The sequence below is a fragment of the Morchella importuna genome, assembly GCF_003444635.1.
Source record: "Morchella importuna strain M04M26 chromosome Unknown Morimp01GS012, whole genome shotgun sequence".
In the NCBI taxonomy this organism is placed as follows: domain Eukaryota; kingdom Fungi; phylum Ascomycota; class Pezizomycetes; order Pezizales; family Morchellaceae; genus Morchella; species Morchella importuna.
The window spans coordinates 1080549-1101601 of NW_025763409.1; the positions used below are offsets into that span (position 1 = coordinate 1080549).

General features: G+C 48.1%; 4 protein-coding genes across 4 annotated transcripts; 2 read left to right on the top strand and 2 right to left on the bottom strand.

Annotated features, from left to right (window-relative positions):
* Positions 1 to 3568: 3568 nt before the first annotated feature.
* LAJ45_04922 (uncharacterized protein) lies at positions 3569 to 7025 on the top strand (the record flags this gene model as incomplete). The annotated part of the gene is made up of 5 exons (XM_046114498.1): positions 3569 to 3604; positions 3810 to 4048; positions 4159 to 4588; positions 4657 to 5808; positions 5865 to 7025. The coding sequence occupies 5 exons, from the start codon at positions 3569 to 3571 to the stop codon at positions 7023 to 7025; spliced, it is 3018 nt and encodes a 1005-aa protein (XP_045972524.1).
* A 2911-nt stretch (positions 7026 to 9936) lies between these two features.
* LAJ45_04923 (uncharacterized protein) lies at positions 9937 to 10980 on the top strand (the record flags this gene model as incomplete). The annotated part of the gene is made up of 5 exons (XM_046114499.1): positions 9937 to 9939; positions 10021 to 10126; positions 10205 to 10488; positions 10570 to 10891; positions 10952 to 10980. 5 exons carry the CDS (start codon positions 9937 to 9939, stop codon positions 10978 to 10980), a joined length of 744 nt encoding a protein of 247 aa, XP_045972525.1.
* A 347-nt stretch (positions 10981 to 11327) lies between these two features.
* LAJ45_04924 (uncharacterized protein) lies at positions 11328 to 11561 on the bottom strand (the record flags this gene model as incomplete). The annotated part of the gene is made up of 1 exon (XM_046114500.1): positions 11328 to 11561. The coding sequence occupies one exon, from the start codon at positions 11559 to 11561 to the stop codon at positions 11328 to 11330; it is 234 nt and encodes a 77-aa protein (XP_045972526.1).
* Positions 11562 to 14506: 2945 nt separating this feature from the next.
* Positions 14507 to 17778, bottom strand: LAJ45_04925 (uncharacterized protein; the record flags this gene model as incomplete). The annotated part of the gene is made up of 8 exons (XM_046114501.1): positions 14507 to 15391; positions 15444 to 15962; positions 16016 to 16193; positions 16261 to 16316; positions 16371 to 16500; positions 16555 to 16933; positions 17011 to 17047; positions 17104 to 17778. The coding sequence occupies 8 exons, from the start codon at positions 17776 to 17778 to the stop codon at positions 14507 to 14509; spliced, it is 2859 nt and encodes a 952-aa protein (XP_045972527.1).
* Positions 17779 to 21053: the final 3275 nt, after the last annotated feature.

Genomic DNA, 21053 nt, shown 5'->3' on the forward strand with positions numbered 1-21053 from the left:
GGCGGTGACTGGCCTCCCTGTAACCTTGACAGCCCGAGAATTTGGTGCCCATATATGCGCCAAGCCGTGCGAACAACCCGCATTGTGGATGAGGGCACCGCTTCATGTTGTCAAGGACGGCGGTAGCCTATCCCATATTTCTGGTGCTGTAAGTGCCTCCCTGCCCGCGATCTCAAAGGATCGTTGGCACTTGAGCTGCAAGATCTCATCCACGCCAATGTAGGGGAGTGATTAGCTATGATTCATATCTGTTCGAATCTAGCCAATATTGCCGTTTACACTTTTTGTGCCTTTAGGTAACCAGCGACGGACAAGTGCAGATGAGCAAAAAAAGATGGGAAGAGGAAAGAGCAGGTTTTGTAATCGCCGACCCTATATCCAATTTTTGATTATCATCAGGCATACATATGCAAGGCACCAAGAGGTAGCTGAATTGGGGCTTTGTGAACAAAATAAGGTTATCGTTTTTTTTTCTGTGCCTCGAAGTTTCACGTTGTCGAAATACGCCAGTGGGCCTGCATCATGCAGGTACGTTACTGCAAAGCTGCTTCCAGACCAAGTACGCGCTAGCTGTGGTCGGGTAACGTGATCCTCCCTTGCATGTTGTTCGGTCATGAGATATCACTCGTGCCTGACGGACTACTAGGATTTTGACTTCGTGGTGTATATGTTTGTGTTACTGTTAGGTTATGCTGTGAGTGTTGTGATAAGTACATGTAGCTTTCCTATCTATTATCAGCGGCTGCTTCTTTTATAAAAGGACGATGTCCTCTCCCTTCTTATTTATATGGGCCTCTGTGTTTCAGAGGATCTCTACGTCTACATCCTGGTCCTATATTCACCTCGTTATAAACCCCGATAACGGTCGTTTCTCAGGTCCGTGCACTCACTTTATGTACCTTGAGGGCACAAAGGCACTCCACCTCTCGCTCCGAGGTTATCCTCCCGGCCCGCGGGTAGCACATAGAGTGCTGAGTGAGGTGATGTGAGATACGACCTCCCTCACTTCCTTATTTTTTATTTTTTCTGGTGGCAGCTGAATTAAGCTTTCACCACACTCGCAACAAAAAAGCCCCACAGAGCACCTACCACATTGCAACATTAACATCCTGGTGCAAAAAAAAAAAAAAAGAGAGGTAAGCGACGTTAGATTAATCCTGGGCGAGTATCCTTTTTATCTGGTACGACCGTCTCTCATCGGCCGATCAATCCAGTCAGTCGCGGTGGATGGAGATGCCCGCATGAGACAAACGGCCGCATAGCTGGGTGGGGTGAGCTATATAACTGACTTGGAGGGAGGAGAGAGGGGAGGGTGTTGGATATATCTATCCTGTTGCCGTGGGAGGGCTTTACGAAGAGAGTTCTGGGAAGGATATCCCAGTGTTGGGGCTTACCGGTACTCTACGAGTACCACAAAATAAGATAGGATCGCTCGACTGGAGTAACTCCTCTACTTCCTCATGAGCATGAGCAGCTGAGAGAGGAGTCGGTCAGCGGGTAAATCGGTTTTTAATCTACCTAGACCTGCCCGTATCCTGAATTTCCAGGAACTCAGTGAAAGGAAAGAAAGCAAAGTGATGAGGAGTAGAATGAGGAAGAGGACTCATGTAGTTGTATTCATGCCTAGACCACTGAGCTAAGGCTCGTTAGTGACCCGCGTTTATCGATAAGACTCTTGTTTGTGCTCCTTCAACGGTCGGGGGCCTTACCCGTTTCGATGGTCGCGTGGGCGTGAGTCTCAGCCTGCCGACGTCAGACAGGTCAATCTGGCGAAGTGCAGAAGCAATGAAGAGACACCTGCCAAGACGGGCTCTCTCTCCTTCTCGTAACACAGGCAGAGACAGACAGCTTTTATCGACGAAACCAACAGAAAGCCAACAGCTACATAGATTACGACTGAGCAGGGTACAATTGAGCACTAAGGCGGATTCAGTCACGAGCTCTGCCGCCAGTCTGATACAATTTCTAATTACGAGACAGGGGAAAGAAAGGTTGGAGCAGGTGAGGAGAGAGAGATCGAGAGAAAAAGATAGAAAGGAAATAAAACATCTGTTACATACACACACATTTCTGCCGCCAATACCACTGCTACTAACTACATTCTTGTTCTGGTCTTTGTACAACAATATCGTACGGACGTAGAAATCTCCGCATTCCGTTATCATCATTCTCATCACCACAACTCACTCACACCAGACAGACCAGATTACCTAGGACGTAGACCTGTCACCGCAGAGATCCCACGGTTACTTACCACAGGAGCAGCGTCCCATCGGTACCTACATAAATACAGATACATCCTCATCATATCCGTCGGCTGCATCCCCCCATCAAAAGAACGAACGCAGCAGCTAGGTACAGCGCTTAACCAGCATCGTTTCTGGTTGGTCTGCTGCCCTGCCGTTTTTTCTGGTAGCGATCCCACTTCCGTGCGCTCATGGTCACAGAGGTGCCTGCTGTGGTGCCTGTTTCTTTTGGGCTGTTGCTGTGGTGTCGCTGAAATTATTCCATACCTGTGTCCACTCTGTTTGGGCCATTTCTCTCGTCGACAAAGTTCCCTTTCCACCCCCCCCCCTTCTTTCGTTTCACTACTCCTCTCTGTTTACCAGTCTGTCTGTTTGCTGTTGTTGTTGATGCCCTGATTGCCATCTGTCTATTCATAGACGTCAATCCATCCATCTCCATACCCAGCCCACCACACACAACAACGCCGCCCCCCCCCCCCCCCAATAACCATCACCCCTCCATCCCCATACCACCCCAATCCCATCTTGCCTGCCTGCTTGCTGCTGCCCCATTCTGCCCATCCATACATAGCCGTTCTGCAGTGCTCCCTCCCACCAACCACTCGCTTGGATCACGCACCCCCGCCAGCAGGAGCCACAGTTACCACCTACCCATAAGCTGCGGGCATATCCATACATCAATCGTAGAGCAGGTCAGGTCAGGCAGTGGCACTACCGTAGTGCGAAACGACCCCTTCCTGTGACAGGGGGTGGAAATCGCTGTACCTCTTTTGCTTGTGTTTGTCGCCTTTTTTTTTTCAGCTACGTGCGAGGAGAGAGAGAGGGGAGATTGGGATATCTTTTTCTTTCTTTAATCTTCACTTCTCTGCTCTACTTTGCTCTGTTCTGGATCTTCTCCGCTGCACTTCTGCTGTTGTGCGTGTGTGTGTTTTATTTTTACAACTGCATAACAAGTATTTTCCGGATCTCTGTTTCAACTGTTTTGGTTGTGGAGAAAGAAGGAAAGAGGCGAGTGGAAGAAGAAGAGGGAGAACGAGAACGAGAACGAGAAAGAAGAAATCGAAGTTGACTTGTTGTCTGTGCCGAAACATACGTACGTTGCGATAATTATATCTCACCATACAAGTTTAGTGCAATTCAATACCTTACCTTACCATACCTTCCATTACCATCCATACCATACCTACATACACATACCTACATTGACGCTTTCCTGCTCTGCTCGCACGCACGCTTGCTCGCTCGCACACACCACTCTCATAACAACGCTTGGGAGAGAGAGAGAGACCCCCCCAATCCGTCACGAGCATATTTAGAAGATCATGCAGCAGTCTCCGACAATTAGCTGCCCTCTCAAGGTAGATAGACTTCTGCAGCCTCTCCCCTCTCCCCGACCTGGCCCCTCAAGGACCTCACTTCTCACATCATATACCTCTCCCCCTAATCTAGCCTCTCCGTTCTCCTACTGCTGATGTTGCTACTTACATATACCCCCCTACCCCCTCCCTACCTCTCCTACCCCCTCTTCTACTACCACAGCCAGCTCATACGTCATCGTTACAGACAACGACGGAAGTCGACTGGATAACCCCGTTGAAATCCTACATTCGCACAACCTACGGCGATCCCGAGAAGTACAGTGAGGAATGCGCAACGCTCAACCGGCTACGGCAGGACATGCGCGGCGCCGGCCGCGACTCCGCCGCCGGCCGTGATCTGCTCTACCGCTACTACGGCCAGCTCGAGCTGCTGGACCTGAGGTTTCCCGTCGAGGAAAGAGGCGTCAGGGTGGGTTTTACCTGGTGAGTGGGAAATGAGAATGAAATTAATTTTTTTAAACAAAAATAAATAAACTGGGATCAAGACTGGGGGGGGTTGCTGACTGGTGATTGTGCGCGGGCGTGGGTAATAGGTACGATGCATTTACACATAAACAGACTTCACAGTACTCGCTCGCGTTCGAGAAGGCATCGATCATATTCAATATCTCGGCGGTGCACTCGTGTCATGCGGCAAACCAGAATAGGTCCGAGGAGCTTGGGATAAAGACGGCCTTCCACTCGTTCCAGGCGTCGGCGGGGATGTTTACGTATATCAACGAGAACTTTCTGCATGCGCCCAGTACGGATCTAAGTAGGGAGACGGTCAAGACATTGATTAGTATCATGCTGGCGCAAGCGCAGGAGGTGTTTTTGGAAAAACAAATTGCGGACGGGAAGAAGCCGGGGATGCTGGCGAAGCTCGCGGCACAGGCCGGGCTTCTGTATTCTCAGGCAGTGGAGGGCGTCCAGGAAAACTCGGCGAAGGGCGTGTTTGAGAGGGTGTGGTTGATTGTTGTTCAGGTATGTGCTGATGTTTGGTTTCTTTTGGGGTGGGTGGCGGGATGGAATTGACGGTGTAGGATGAATAGGCAAAACAGTGCTACATGGAGTCGCTCTCACAGCATCTACAAGCCCTCGCGGATACGGATAACGGTAACTACGGACTTGCAATTGCACGTCTACACCTCGCGGAGGACCTGGCAAAGGATGCGCTACGGTTTTCTCAGTCGTTCCCAAACTCGCCGTCGGCGACATCTAACCTGTCCGCCGAGACCGGCCCCGCACTGGTGCAAATGACGAAGAGACATCTTTCGCAGTTGCAAGAGAAGCTCATGGAGCTTGTCAAGGATAACGACTACATCTACCACCAGACGGTCCCGGCAGAGACCTCAATTCCCGTAATCCCCAAGATGCCCGCAGCCAAGGCCATTCCCGTCCAGGAGCTCTACGCCGGCGCAGACATCAACCGCATCATCGGCCCCGATATTTTCCAGAAGATCGTACCTATGAGCGTCACCGAGAGTGCCTCGCTCTACGACGAGGAAAAAGCTAAGCTCGTCCGTGCTGAGACCGAAAAGTGTGACCTGGCAAACGCGGAGATGGTCGCAGCTCTCGATTACCTGAAGCTGCCTGGATCCCTCAAACTGCTCAAGGGCGGGTATGAGAATGTAATTGAGGTTGACGATGACTTCCGCACATGGTGCGACGACATCGCGAATAAACCCGAGAGCCTCGAGACCCGGTTTGCAGGGCTTAAACGTGACAAGAAACGCATTGTTGAAGTGCTAGATAAGTCATGTAAGAGCTTGGACCAGGAGGAGAGTGTCTGTGAGAGGATGAGGGCGAAGTATTTTGATGACTGGACGCAGCAGCCTTCAAGCCGATTAACACAAACGTTAAGAGGCGATATCAGGAGCTATAGGGAGGCCATTGAGGCGGCCGTCGGGAGCGATAATCAGTTGTTTACACAGTACCGCACAGTCAGGGAGGATATCGAGGAGATGAGAATTGCTGGAGAGAGGGCTGAAGAGGGCACGGTAGACGATCTATGGATCGCAAAGGCTAGGGGCCAGCAGAGTAATGGTTATGATAATAGGGGTGGGGAGACCCTGCTGGATGTGGATGATGGTGAAAGCGGAACGTCGGTCATGGAACAGATCGAGAGGGTGGAGGAACTTCTTAAGAGGATGAATATGATCAAGAGGGAGCGGGCACAGGTCTTGAAGGACCTGAAGGATAAGGTGAGAGTTATGTTGGTGGTGGCGGTGATTAAGAGCTAACGGCGTATGTGGGGCAGATTCATAACGATGATATATCAAACGTTCTGATCCTTAATAAGAAAGCTATACAGAATATAGAACCCCAGCTATTTGCGACAGAGCTGGAAAAGTTTAGGCCGCATCAGAACCGCCTGCTGCAGGCTGCTCATAAGCAGTCGGCCTTAATGAAGGATCTTACTGCCGCCTATGGTGACCTTCTACAGGACAAGCGTATCAGGGCCGAGCAGTCGAAATACGAGGCCTTATCACGCCAGAGAAATGCTGTACTCTCAAAATTCAAAAAGACCTACCAGGCCTTCCTTGACGTCTGGGCTGGCCTCGATAAAGCCCGACAGTTCTATACAGAAATGATGGAGACCGCCGAGAGCCTCGACAAGAATGTCGAGACCTTTGTCTCTAATCGACGTGTCGAGGGTGCTCAACTTCTCAGCCAAATTGAGCAGCAAAAGGGCTCAGATATTGATCAGCGCAAGCTTCAAGGCATGATGGAGCGGATGACCGTCGGTAGCCAATCCGAGCCTCCTGGGTCGGCAAAGCTCCCGTCGAAGCGTCCCGCCCCATTATCAAATAACGTCTCTCCACATACCCCTCACCCTACCTCTGCCGGCGCGCTAGGAAGTCCACCTGGCACTCCCCGCTATGCACCACACCAGTACAGCGGATACCCGACACCTACGCCGCCACCTCCCCCGCCGCCCCCGCCAACCGGATACACAGGGTACCAGTACCCCCCTCCACCCAACGGTTATCCACGCCGCGAGTCATACGGCCAGCTTCCGGGGCTGCCCAGGCGCGATAGCTACCAGCAGGCACAACCAATGGCACGTCGGGACTCACAGCTGCCCACGTCTCCACCGCCATCTGGCGCACAGCCACAGCAGTACCATCCTGGACACTTCTCGAGTCCTCCCACTATGTATACCGGCGGAGGTGCGGGCCAGAACTACCCGTATAACCCGCAGACATATGTGCCGCCACCCCCACCACCTGGACCACCGCCGGGACAGGCCCAGAGACAGAGCTTCACGGCCCTGCCGCAAACAGTGTATCAGCCGCAGCAGCAGCCAGGCACGCCCGGCCAGCAGCAGCAGGGACAGGTGTATCAGCAGTATCAACAGCCGCAGCAGCAACAGGGACAGCAGGGAGATCCGTGGGCGGGCTTGGCAGGGTGGAAGTAGTGTGGCGATAAGGGAGCTTGTGTGTTTTTTTTATTAAAGTAGTAGTAGTGGCTTTTTTATAAGTTCTTTTTTTTAAATTCTTTTACTTTACCTGTGATGATATGGATTTTTCTCTTGCTATGGCAGGAAGAGGGACTTGTGGTTGTGCATTGTAGCGTGTGCGTGTGTGCGTGTGCTTGGGGTTGAATGGAAGTGTTTGAGTATGTGCGTGTGTTGTGTGTGAGAGCGTGTGGAAAATATATTGTAAGCCCGGGCGTGGTGCGGCATTAAAAGTTCATGGTTGAGACGCTATGTATGTTCATGAGTGAGTGAGAATATGTGAGGAGGAGAGTAGAGTAGTGGGTGTGGTATTTTAATGAGATTTGGGACGTTGCTATTTTACTTGGGTTCTTCTAGAGCTGTGAGGGCTCTCGGGCTATATGAAACGGGAGTAATAGTTCATGATCCACGCTTAAGTCCTAACAATGTATATTACGGAAGCTTAACGTGAACAGGGCGGACGAAACTATAAAAGACCAATAGCAATTGCTTTTTTATCTCTCCGGACTGAACGTAGAAGCGTTGGTTGTTCGCCCAGGCGTGTGGTAGTGTCGTATCTGACTATATATAGTAATTTCCCGCGGGGTTGGTGGGGAGAAGAGGTATGGCGATGTGCGTCATGAGAGATCACTCGGTATACTAAGTTAGGTTCGCAACCATACCCTTAGTTTTTTTTTTCTTTTTTTTTAAATTCATTAATACCATACCATTAGTAAATATCCCGACCATTTAATCAACGCGCAAATACGACCAAATTGTAGCGGGGTGGGTTATAATAAGGATGTAGTGCTCCAGCTCTTTCTTTTCTTTTGTTCGATTGGCCACTGAAAGGTAGGATATTCCGCTGTTGGACCCTCCAAATCGAGACCAATTGCAAATTTGATATTTGTGAATTCGAAGACGTATAGGGAACTTTTTGTCTCCCTCTCTCCCCCACACCCCACCAACCCTTGCTTCCATTAATTTACCATGCGGGAGCCTGTTCCGTTTCGGTGTTAACCTAGGCCCATTCCCGGCCCTCTTACTGGCAGCTGTCAGTAGTGGATGAATACAAGTGACTTTCCCCGCCTTAGGTACGGGATGTTCATTCATGCTTCCTGATTGATGCCCCTAGAGCGTGTAAAGGGGCGTAGGTTCGGTTTTCGGCTTCGCAGAGTAGCCTCCTCATATGGAGTCGATTCACTGAGCCTTCTCTGTGGCCAATCGATAGAGATGGCGGGGAAATGTGCCAGTCGACAAAGTAGAAAAAATAGTGTTTTTCCTTTGCCCTTACAGTAGATAGATAGCGACCTAGAGAAAACTGGATATCACGACATTGAGTGAACTGGCTACTGGGGTCAATGATTATCCTGTCTCGGCGCTTGAGATTTAGGTTGGCTAGCCCGATATCAGCGGGAAGCTCGAGTTTTTCTTTAACGCTTTGAGGTATTGTTGAAATCTTTAGAAACTGTGGAGGGGGGATGAGAAGAGTTTTGGGGTGTCAAATGATAAGGTATTGCAGTGATGATAGTTTATCTTACAGGATCTGACCACATCGTACCTGTAATTTCCTTGGAGATTTAATACGTGGTATTATGGTGCGCACTTTGTCCTATTGTTTAGTATCTATTATCTTAGTTATTCCCTTACTTATAAAGTAGTATTTTCCCTTCTCTTACCGTTACCTATAGCCATTTGCTTCAAGGTCTTGGAATCACACGGTTCGTCAATTCATATGATGCCCTGTTACAATGAACTCGAGATATATATATAAGGATACGGCCGGGATGGAAATTCTGTGCCCCTGTAAGGCGAGCATCACACTATAGGAATTAACAGGAGTGACAGATATAGCAGCACTTCAGAACCACCGATTACTACCCTTGGGCCTCATAACAAGAGCATCAATATACACGGTATCACACTAACCAGTGTCGACTATATTCCAACCTTTGTTCTCGAATAGGGAGAGATTTGGGGTAATTCCTAACTTTCCTATATATGAGCCTGGCGTCATTGATAAATGGAAAGTTAGGCAAGTGATGCCTTCCCCCGGCCGTAATACCGAACGCAGGCAGTCATATATATATAGACATGAAATCAATGAAGGTTATATAATAGGCCTTTTATAAGTTATTAGCGAAACTAAAGATGGAGTGGGTATCTCCAAACTACCCAGTCTATAAACGAGTTGCTAAGCTTAGAGAAGTTTCATCAATTGCAACACATACCAACAATTAGTAGATTTTGTATTAAGTTACTAAATTTGGGCCGATGTCGAAACAAACCAAGTCATAGTTGTGAAATTCCGAGGAAAATCAGCTTCGGATATGGTACAATGGATATTTCATGTACCCGGATGGTCTGATGCGGACCATTATTCTGGACTACCTAGCACCCCGGTGCGAGTGACAGCCCATGAAGCCACTCCGATATTGTCCGACCCAGAAATTGGCAATTTAGCACAGACAAGTCGAACATCCTCTCACCAGTTACACATAAACTTCAACTCGGCTCGAATTCGGCTCATATTCGGATACATTCGCTTTCGGTATTGAACCCGATCTTGGCGATACTTCCCGGGTCCAGTACCCGGTCAACGCCTTATTGCGAGATATTTTTCTTCTTTTTACAGTTGTCTTCCTGCCGGGAAGAGCTCCTCCTCTTAGAAAAGGTCGGTGGTGATCTCTACAGGCTGCCGGCCGATTAATACGAATTGTTTTCGTGAACAATAATAATGATGCCATCTGGTGGTGTGAGCACATGTATTTATCGGTGGTCCCTCCTCCACCACCCCCGCGGTCACCCCACCAAACTTTTAAAGACGGCACCATCCTGCAAACACTACAACGATCACGAAAACTCCAGCACATTCCTCATATCACATATCAACATGGTGTGTTGGTGCCCTACTTATGCTGTTCTAATATCACGATCAAAAACCTAGAATTCTAATATGCAAAAAAAACAAAAATAGGCACGCAAATTCTTCGTAGGCGGAAACTTCAAGTCCAACGGCACAGTCGCCTCCATCAAGTCCATTATCGAGCACCTCAACAATGCCAAACTCAACCCCAACGTTGGTCCGTTCTCCCCCTCCCTTCGAACTCAATCCCACATCATATCAATACAATACTAACCTCCCCGGGTGCACCATACAGAGGTCGCAATCGCTCCGCCCGCCATCTACCTCCTCCTCGCCAATGAGATCACCCGCAAGGACATCGCCATCGCCGCCCAGAACATCTTCGACAAGGGCAACGGCGCCTACACCGGCGAGATCAGCGCCGAGCAGCTCAAGGACGCCGGCATACACTGGGTGCTCATCGGCCACTCTGAGCGCCGCGCGCTCCTCGGCGAGAGCGACAAGTTCATCGCCTCAAAGACCAAGGCTGCGCTTGCGCAGGGCCTGAGCGTCATTCTGTGCATTGGCGAGAGCTTGGAGGTTTGTTTCTTCTTCTTCTGCTGCTTCTTGTTCGGGTCGGAGCGGGCGTTTGCTGACATGGCGGGGCGCGGCGAGGAATAGCAACGTGAGGCCGGCGTCACCATCGATGTCGTGACCTCGCAGCTTGCGGCCGTCGCAGAGGAGGTAAGCGATTGGAGCAAGATTGTGGTCGCCTACGAGCCCGTGTGGGCCATTGGCACCGGGAAGGTTGCGACCACTGCGCAGGCCCAGGAGGTGCACGCGGCCATCCGGGCTTGGCTCAAGGAGAATGTGTCGGAGAAGGCGGCGGAGGAGACGAGGATCTTGTATGGTGGTAGTGTTACCGACAAGAACTCGAAGGAGCTGGCACAGCAGCCGGATGTTGACGGGTTCTTGGTTGGTGGTGCTAGCTTGAAGCCGGCCTGTGAGTGTTCCCTGGAAGAGAGTTGGGTGGGGTTTGGTAGCTAACGGGGTGTGTGTGCAGTTGTGGATATCATCAACTCTGCGGCGTAGAGGGCTGGGGCGCCCTGTTAAATTGTGTATACCATCGGAAATAGATAAGAAAATAAAAGTGTTTTGACAACTGGTGAATGTCCCGAGGGACATGTAGTCACAGTTTGATGCGTAAGGGGGGAGCAGTTGAACCGATGAGTATTCACTTTACTGTAATAACTGAATTGTAGAATACGTATTGGTCTACCTATTAACAAACGAAACCCCATGCTTGCTACAAACAACGTCTACTAAAGAGAATAAAAGGAAAGGAAAGAATCAACAGAATCCCCGCATGACATCCCAACAAAAGAAACGCTCCCAAAGTACCATATCTCAACCTCCAATGCTGATTCCGTCGGGGGTCTTTAACACCCACCTCCACCTCCACCGCACCCACCACCTCCTCCACCACCACTACCACCTCCTCCGCCGCATCCGCCGCCGCCGCCACCCCCACTATCATGACCACCGTTATGCTCGCTACTAAAACCACTAGCGGCACCACCGTAACCCCCGCTGTAGCCCCCGCTGGCCTTGGGCTTCCGGGGACCGAGAGACCTCGTGTGTTTTGAGGGCTTGGGCTTGCTGCCGAAACACATTGTGGTTGTGTTTATGGGTGGGTGGGTAGGTAGGTAGGTATAAAGGTATGAATTATTGATTGTAGACGGATGTCAGGATATCAGCTCGTATCGTAGTAGGTGGTGTTGGTATAAGAGGATTATTTATGACTTGAGTTTTCTTAAGTGTCTTGAGATAATGGGATGACTCGTATTTCTTGAGTGAATGATGATTTGATCGGATAACAGAAAAAGAGCGATCCAGGCCGGTATTTATCTCTGCTCTCCCTCTCTCTCACGCAGGATAGATAGCAAAGCAAGTTACGTACCCCCAGACCAGGTATGATGGACGCTCTGCATTGCAATAGGTGGTCGTTCACGTGTGTGTTTCTCGTATTTTCATCATACCACTCACCACTCACCATCCCAATCGCCGGTAGTAAGGTTAGTAGGGTAGGTAAAGTAAAGTAACCATACTAATGCCAATATGCCCTGCCTTCCTGCCTGTTCAACTAGAGTAAACCTACTTTCTGTGCACAACCAAGGCTGATTCCCCGGCCATGCATCCTCTGTACGACGATCCCAGTTCCCACCCGCGGAAAATAAATTTAGAGTTTCTCCCTCTCTGTGTCTTTGTCGTCTAGCTGTCTGCCTCGTGTGTAACGTAACCATCGAGTTATGTGCATGTCGTTGTCTGTCTGCCTTGGCAGTTTGGTTACACACGAGGATGGGTGGTTGCCTGTGTCACCAGCCAGATCGATAGCTGTGGTGGACAGGGTAAATATCACCTAGGGTACTCTAGGTAGGGTAGGGGTTATATACATACATAGTTGGGTCGTGAGGCAGATTGACAGGGTATGACGTTGGGATTGGCCAGTGGAAGGGGTATGGAAGGGCGGTGGAAGGTCCGAGGGGAGATCATATAGGCGGGGGTTGTGGCTGGGAATGTTCTCATGACGGGGTTTGGGTTTATGTTTTTCAATTGCAAGAGTCACCAGCGCAGCATCATCGTCGATAAGTAATCAACAGTTTACTGTCTTTAGCTCAGGAATAGTGTACTCGCGCGTCTTCGCCAAGAATTTTCACCTAGCTCAGTGAAGAAAGGGATTTCGGTGTTTCAATTGGTCAAATGCCTTGATCTCTCAGTCACGTTAAAATCCTTGGTCTAGAGAGATGGCTGGTGGTTACGTAACGTGACTGACTGATTGGCTGTTTGATCCTCTCTTTTGCTGCTGCGGTTGAAAATCAAGCTCGAACATCATGATCATCAGGTTGACACTGTGTCGGTCATACCCTACATTAAGGGGAGCAAACTACATGTATGTACTCTACTGATCTCAGGTACTACTTAGTACTCCAGGATGATGCCTTAGTATCGCCCATGGCCTGAATTCCACCGGACTATCTTATCGGCGCTCCCCGCCTCCATAGGTCTAGTAGGCAGAATTGAAAATGAGCTGTTTACACCAAGTCGATTCGATCTTGGTTGCAAGTCATAACCCCCCACCACCACCCCTTCCCTCACCAGCGGGACAGGGTCCACTCTTCTGATCGCAACCTTTACCTAACTCTACCTTTCCCTCAAACTCCAGTCAGCCCTGGTGCTTTAAGCAGCTTAATCTTGGCAAGTTTCTGAATCGAATAGTAGGTATAGTACCACGTGAAGCCGGCCAGCTAGTCGCCGTGACCACTCACTCGCCGCTTCCCTTGGCAATTCTTGCAGAAAGAACTAGGTCGAGGAATTATGACATACTCCTCCTAATCTTAGAAGGCCTAGCTTCATTTGTTCCAAGAAAAACGGCGACTGGCCGGCCTCGCGCGGTAGTGTTCCACGGCGCTCTCCAGGCCAGGCATGCGGGCGCGGTAATGGTGCGACTGCGACTGTACTTTACGTCTATTACAGATCCCCATGCATCTATCGAGACCTACTATCCCACCAGCACCGCCGGGGGCTGATAGGGAGATCACGAGCTTTAGAATGTTTGACCACCACGTGAAAAACACCACCGAGTGACACACCATGACGCATCAGTACCTGGCGTGCCGTACTGGGTACTTACTAATGTCTTGGCAGCCTCTAAGCCAACCAGATCAATAGAAATGAGCCAACCAACCAGAACACAGATACACCACCGAGTATCTCCCGCTGCAAAACCTACTACATACTAACGCACTTGACCATCTAAGCACCCTACTAGACAAGGTTCACCCCCCGCAGCATCACTAGCTCAATAATTCTAGCGGCCAACTAAGAAATAATAAAAAAAAAAGACCGCAAGGCATCAATTAGCCACTGTCTTCGTGGCTTAGTTGGTTAAAGCGTCGGTCTCATATGGCACTATGACTGGTTCTTAGAATCAGACATCCGAAGGTCGAGGGTTCGACTCCCTCCGAGGACATTCAAAATCTCTGTTTACTACGTGCGCTTTCTGGTTCTGCAATATGCAGAGCTTGAGGTACGATATCTTTTTTGACATTTGGCCTCTCGGGCCAATTGGAATGTGCCCTTTGGAGGGCGAGATATAGTCTAACGGTGATGTGGGGCGACCATGAACGACTGTCGCAACTCGCGGTATTGCACATTGGTCGAGATCGGAGATTATATAGCACAGATCCCGATTATTTATAAGAAAACCAATGGCTCGTGATAGTTTACAAATGCATCAAAGATCCCCCAAAAGCAACACCTACCCAAAGAATATAGCAAGACAAAGAAAGCCATGATACAAGAATAATCTAAAAGAAAAAGAAGTAGGAAAAAAAAAACCCCGAGTGGCCCAGAAAACTCTATACAAAACAAACAAAAATAATCCCCAGCCAAAAAAGAAAAATAGCACCCCGAATGTTAGCAATCTTGTGGGGAAAAAGCAAGACTGGGGGCAATTTGGGGCTAGTCGCCCTACGAAATTGGAAAATTAACGCAAGCCAATGCTACATGCTAATATCTCATCTAAAAACTCCCAGCCGATAAAAATGGATATATCCATTTACCGCCTCGGAGCCCCCCTGTATTCTTCATGATCATAAGGCTGTTGTGGGTATTGAGGGCCTCGTCTCGAAGATGACCCAGGTACGTAGTGATGCTGCCCTTGGTCCTTCAAGAGATGTGTAACTGAGCCCGTTTCGCTGCGACCATCATGTATGCTCCAATCCACCGCGGATTCTCCTCCATCTGGACTCATCATGCTGACTCTGTCGCCAAGATATGGGCTCTCGGAGCGTTTCTGCGCACGAAAACTCGGAGGCGCAGGATTGGGAACCTGTTGGTAGTCCGACCCTATCATGGATAATGACAAGGGACTAGGATTTGGTCTTCCGGTGGGGGTACCAGGTCTGGAACTTGCCGGTGACTGGAATCCAGGTGGTGGGGTAAATGTTCCAGCGTCGCTGTATGCATCAAAATTAGGCCCATATGCATTGCTTCCACCGTGCTCAGATGCGAATTCTGCGCGATGCTTAAAATTCTGAAAGTCCATGTCTGCCTCATCGACCATCTCAAATTGGTGAGCAAGTGGGTCTTGTTGCCTTCTCCCTGCCTGTCCTGGCTGCATGAGACTCAACCCGACGTCTCCATAGGTTGATTTATGCTGCTCCGAGTTGATTCTGCCGTAGTAAACCTGGCTCAAAACGTGCTTCGCCTTGGCGTCTACCATTGGTGTAATCAAGGGGCGCCAAAGTGCGGGATGGCCATATCGCTTGTCTAGTTTGTCTTTGCGTGTGAATTTGCCTGCACTGATCATACTCTCCCGGTCTGTACCCTTCGTATGATAACGAATTTGAACATCAAAGACTCTGCGGCAATAAAACTTGAATCCAATCAAAAATGCAATCAAAGGAAGTACGCAAAACGCTGCTTGGGAGGTATATCGTACCTACATACCATTAGTTGCGGATAAGCAAACGCGGAAGGGATCGCAAACTTACCCAGACCACCAGAGCAACCACGATATTGAAAAAGCCAGTTGCAAACAAGAACCTGTTGAAGAGTAATCTCCAAAACGACCCGTCACTCTCAATCTTGGTAACGAATATATACATGAGACAGTATTTCTTGAGAAAGCTATCAACCAAAAAGTATATGAATGCAATCGGGAGGACGATAGGCTGGATTGTTGAGAATACCAAGCCAATCGTGGCATAGAAAAGGAAGTAGTTGTAATATGTTGCATACTCGAATGTAGGCGGAGCAGTCCACTCAATCATCTGCCGTGGGGTTGGGGATGCAAATCGCCTGTAAAGACTTTTCGAGACTAATGAGACTAGCTGTGCGATATCCAAAATAGCGCCAAGATTTCTTTGTAGAAGGTAGGTAATCCAGAATGTCGAGACATCGAACATGGCGATAGCAATTTTCGTTGCTATCCCAATACTCTTGACGGCGTCCCAGGTAAGCCCCGCAGTATCCGAAATTGTAACCAAAGTTTGAATGGTGGTCCAGAGAGTCTGCCCCCATCAAATTAGTTATTTCATATTTCAAAATGAACAATAAGACTCACTCCGAACAAGGTGAAGAGGATCAAATTGTTGACCACAAAGAAGAAGTACAGCTTGCTGGTGACATGGCGCTCACGAGAAGCCTTCGTGACATCTCCCTGCCATGCTGAGATACGTCTCATAACAATGGGAAGAAGTAGATAGATAATTGATGTAATAGTCGGTGCAAGGAAACCCTGACTATTTAGGACAATTCCGTTTCAGTAAGCATAAAACTCCAATGGAGATCAGGAAAGCGGTTACATACACTATAGCAAATGCTTTATAATGTTGGTTCAAATATACCGAAAACTCAAACCAAATCTATTATGTATTAGGATCGTTGAACGTCCGCTCACATCGAAAAGGATTTCTTACAGCTGCAATGTTGTGAAGATTTGACAGAAACACCGCAATAAGAGCATTGGGTATTACGAAGAGGATTGAAAGCATCACGAAAAGGAAATTTCCAATCATCTTGTTCCCACGCCTTGCACTCTTTGAGCGACTATTATATATCAGTTACTATTTGTTATATTACGGGCTCAAGGCAAGCACGTACGTCAAGTTATCCCAAATGATATCATTAGGCCTCGGGGCTAATTTGATAGTAGTACCCTTAGGGTGCTTCCCTCGACTGGCCTTGGCAGCTATATGAGCTCTTGAGATGGTTGGAAATGACACAAACCCATATTGCAGAGCATCCCGTTTGTCGATTGTATCTCGAATGGCATAAATGTGCTTCTCCAAATCTTTGATCCTCTGACCAAGATATTCGATAGCATCCACATCCGAATCCTGTGGGACCGATTTATCGTTTTTATGCGGTTTACAAACAGGTCTTCTTGCAGGGAGGTTATCGGGATTCTTCAAGTATTTTGCAAGAAACCCTTCAAGCTTTCTGACAGCTTTCCCATGTTCGTCGATAAGCCCGGAAGATCCTTGACGTTTCTCCCTATAGCACATCTCTCGTCACCATGGTGAGGAACACTGAGCGTTCCAATTATTTTGCCAAGACCATCATCGGAACGATATGAGCTTGGGATATCCGTGATCTAATACTATATTGTCAGCTTGGTTTCACTAATAACTAGCTAAATGTGGAGCATACCATCAATGTTCTCGAATGAAGTGACGCCTGGTACTCGGGAGTCTCGAAGAAATTCTTGCGCATAGTTGTGATGGCGGCATAATTTGTGTATAGAAAGTACATAATGATAAAATTGAAGACCCAAGCGACGATGACATGGGCCCACATGCAATTACCCCAAGTGTAGTTAGGGCTCATAAGAACAAACCACTTTCTCGAGCTCGAAGTCCCATTTACATCTGTCCACGAATTCTTTAGGTTACAGCTGACGTTGACTGGAATCATGACCGCACAACCAAGAATGGCCAAGACAAAAAATATGTTTCGGCACATTCGTAAGAACCTTAGAAAGACGATGGCATCAAGCCCGAGCTTCGGTAGGAGATCCGCCTCATGGCATTTCAATAGTGGCGTAAGCCACGCAAGGTATCCTTTCTCTATCCGCGGCGGCGCGTGCTTCTCATCGGCATTCCGTAGTTTTGGAGCGTAAACGACAGAGTTATAGGGTCTGACTAAACACCATGCTAATAGTATTGCTGCTGAAATCCCCAAGGACGATCCCAATGACGCAAAGAAAGCGTCTGTACTGAATTCCTGCCGGAAGGGAGACTGAACCATGTTAAGGAACAACGAAAGCTTCTGGTCCATTTCACGCCGGAATAGGTGATTAACACCATCGACTAGACAGGTACCCATATTGTGCACAGTAGTCACGAATGACCGAAAAAACGAACGACGAGTCTCAAAAAATTGAGACGGAGGCTAAGTGAGGCGTAGACAAGGAAACGAATGTTGAGGGTCCTAGATATTTGTGGGGGAGTGTAAGTGCAAGTTTGGAGAGGATGGGCAGATATTTAACGCAAGTTGTGACGGAGATGGTGGCTGCCGAAAGTAATACAGTCCTGCAGTGTGGTTATTATCTATGTCCTGTCAAAAAAATTCGGAGCTGGGTACGTCGTGTCGTGTGACGCCCACTTCAAGGTTTCCCTTTTCTCAACAAGGAATGTTTTTTCCTAGCCCGCGCAAAGCTACAGTGGCTCCCAAGATCACAAGAGTTCGGAAAAAAGAAAAGAGGGAAGGTAGTGGGGGGAGAACAGTAGGTAGGCCGGCTAATTCGGGAAGCTGATGGGAGCTATTGGGAGTTAAGGAGAGAATGGTTCCCTTTCAATTGTGAGTGACAAACAATAGAAAGGGGATAAGACGAGAGTCTTTCTCCAACCATTGGCAGAGATTAGATAGAGAGGTCTGTCACTCACACTCTCTGTCCAAGAACCTGGAGAAACAAGCCCAAGAGAAGGATTACGGCATCCTTTTGGTCCTTTCAAGATTTCCACCCGGAAACCCCTACCTCTCCCTACCCCCTGTCCTGCACGGATCCACTATTTTGGGAAACACCAGCTGTGTCGGCCATCGGGAGGATCCCTGGGCATCCACACCAGAAAGAGATCTTCCAGGCCTGTGGCAGCTCATCAAACGTTCTCCAGAGCTCTTCTCGAAGGGATTGGTCTCATTATGTCATATTTAAATATTCAGAGCTCTCTTTTCTTCCATCCGCTGAGGCAACGGATCTCGCAAACAGGCTCAGGGACAAAGTGCAGAGGAGTTGAGATGCAAGGACGTTGAAACTGCCCTTTGTCACATCGGTAGCCTTACTTCAAGGAAGTTTTCCTTATGCGGTTAGGTGCTGTTGGGGACCTCCAGTCTTCCAGAAAGCAACGGTCAGGGTCCACCGGCACCGTTTACGGTGGACATTGATGTACGCGACATCGATGTACGCCGTGAGTATGTATGTACATTACCGTACCAGATCTACCGTTCCTAGATATACTGTGGAAACGTTACATAAAAAGGCCGCTCAGAAAGCCACCGGGTCTTTTTTCTGCTTCCTCGGTGATTCAGGATGGTTTATGTTGTATCCTCGGACAATATTATGGTTATTTTCAGCTAGCAACTGATTACGCACCACGGGAGGCTTGCCATGACTTTTATGCTCTGTTATCTGAGCTCCCACCTAGGCCTAGGTCTTGCTTGATATGAGCAACATTTCGTTTCCCAAATCCGAAAATCCCGGAGAAGAACAAGGTTAAACATATCCGAGAGCTTTAATCTAATCAACCGCTCAGCTCAGCTCGGTGCACTCTCCTCCAGATCTCCCCCTCCACAGCAGGAGGCTTGTTCTCAAATAGACACGACGTCCGCAACACTTTGGTCGAAAAATCTCCGCCTGGTTGGGCAGGTGTGGTGTCGTAAACATGCAGGAAAGACCCATGGGCAAATATCTTTTCTCCCAGGTTTTGCAGAGACCCTACCTAGTATTCTGAACCCTGGACAAAACTTTTCGCCAAAAGGACATCGTCTTTAAACTCCTCCGCCATATGTGGCAGTTTCAACCATGCTTCGGGATTACATGTATTTAAACACGACAATCCCAGGTTGGCCAACATAAGAAATTTGACGTCTTACTCTACATAGCAGCTTAAATTGATGACTATCGATGTTGACCTCCTTTGTCGACTGGATTACTCAACAATCTGTTCCCGGTGACAGCACAGCTTATTTGTAGTTTTGTCTGCCCATTTCGCCGCCCATGTACAATTTTACCAAATGACGGAGGGGAGCTGATCATTTCTCCATCCTGTGCTCCAGAAATAGACTTTGAAATAGGTGCTCGTATCAAATTTTGCCTATTTACGTGGTTGTGTAGCGCTACTGGCACGCGACTTCTGTTGCTGTTGCTTGCCCCACCATGGTCACATTTGCACCAATTCTCACTCACCTCCTCTTATATACAGCGTCCCATGATTTTAATATAGACATTTGGAACCTCAGTTATATACCATACGGACATATACCTCTGAAGTATTCTAGTATGACCAAATTTCTTTCTTAACACATACGTATTGATATGCCGAAAGGCCTAGGGGTCTACTACAATGATGCAACTTTCGAAACGCCTGATGTAAAATAACACATGACGTGGAATAACATAATTCTATGATCTAAATTGACACTACCACGATCCAAAGAGAGAGAGAGAAAGAGTTTAACATTCATAAAACGAACCGTCTCCTATCGTTCAAACGACTCCCGGATTAGTTTTCATTAGGAAATAGCGCAATGTTCTGTGTTTTAGAGGGCACTACGAATTCTTATACTTATTCGGTATGATCTATCGTGATTACCGGTTTTCACAGTTCTAATACTTCTTTGGTGGGTCCCTACATGTAGTTACAAGTATCCCAAGGCCCAAGGGTCAAACTAATAAAAAGGAATTTCTACCATTTAAATTTGGTCAAAGGAATAATATCTCGCATTATGTGTTATCATTCGTTTTAAACCCTCCCACACATGTATATCATGTGAGCATGATCTGAGACAAAAACACAAATTTACGCTGTATGTACTCGGAATACCAGAAATACATGTATTTACTGCCAAATGAGCATCGCGATGCTTATTCGGCACTCGTTCATCTATCACGAAGATGTAAGATCTAATCAAGAATGCTGCAAAGGAAGGAGAAATAAACAGGCAACTCCATTTTTTCCTTTTTGAAAGTACGGGAACGCAAAAGACAACCTCGGCGCACCCAAAGAAGAATTGAAAGCAGAAAAAACCCGCAGACCCCCCCAGCCCTTATTGATTTGAATTTTTTGTGCCGCCCAACCCAGAAATAGTATGAAGAACCGATTGACAATATGAATGGGTAGATCGAGTCATACCATTCCATCAGAAGAAGCAACGTAGTTGAAAGGAAAAATTGAAAAAGAGATGCGAATACAAAAGGTAATAACCCCTCGGTAACGAAAGAAAAAAAGATCCACAAGAAAGAAAGGTAATAATGCATAACTACCCCTAACTGCCCCCTAGCTGGAAAAACGAATACCAAACCAAACCAAAGATGACCAAGAAACTAAAAAGAAATAGTTGACGATATAACAAAGAAGTGAAAAAAACAGAAGAGACCCATC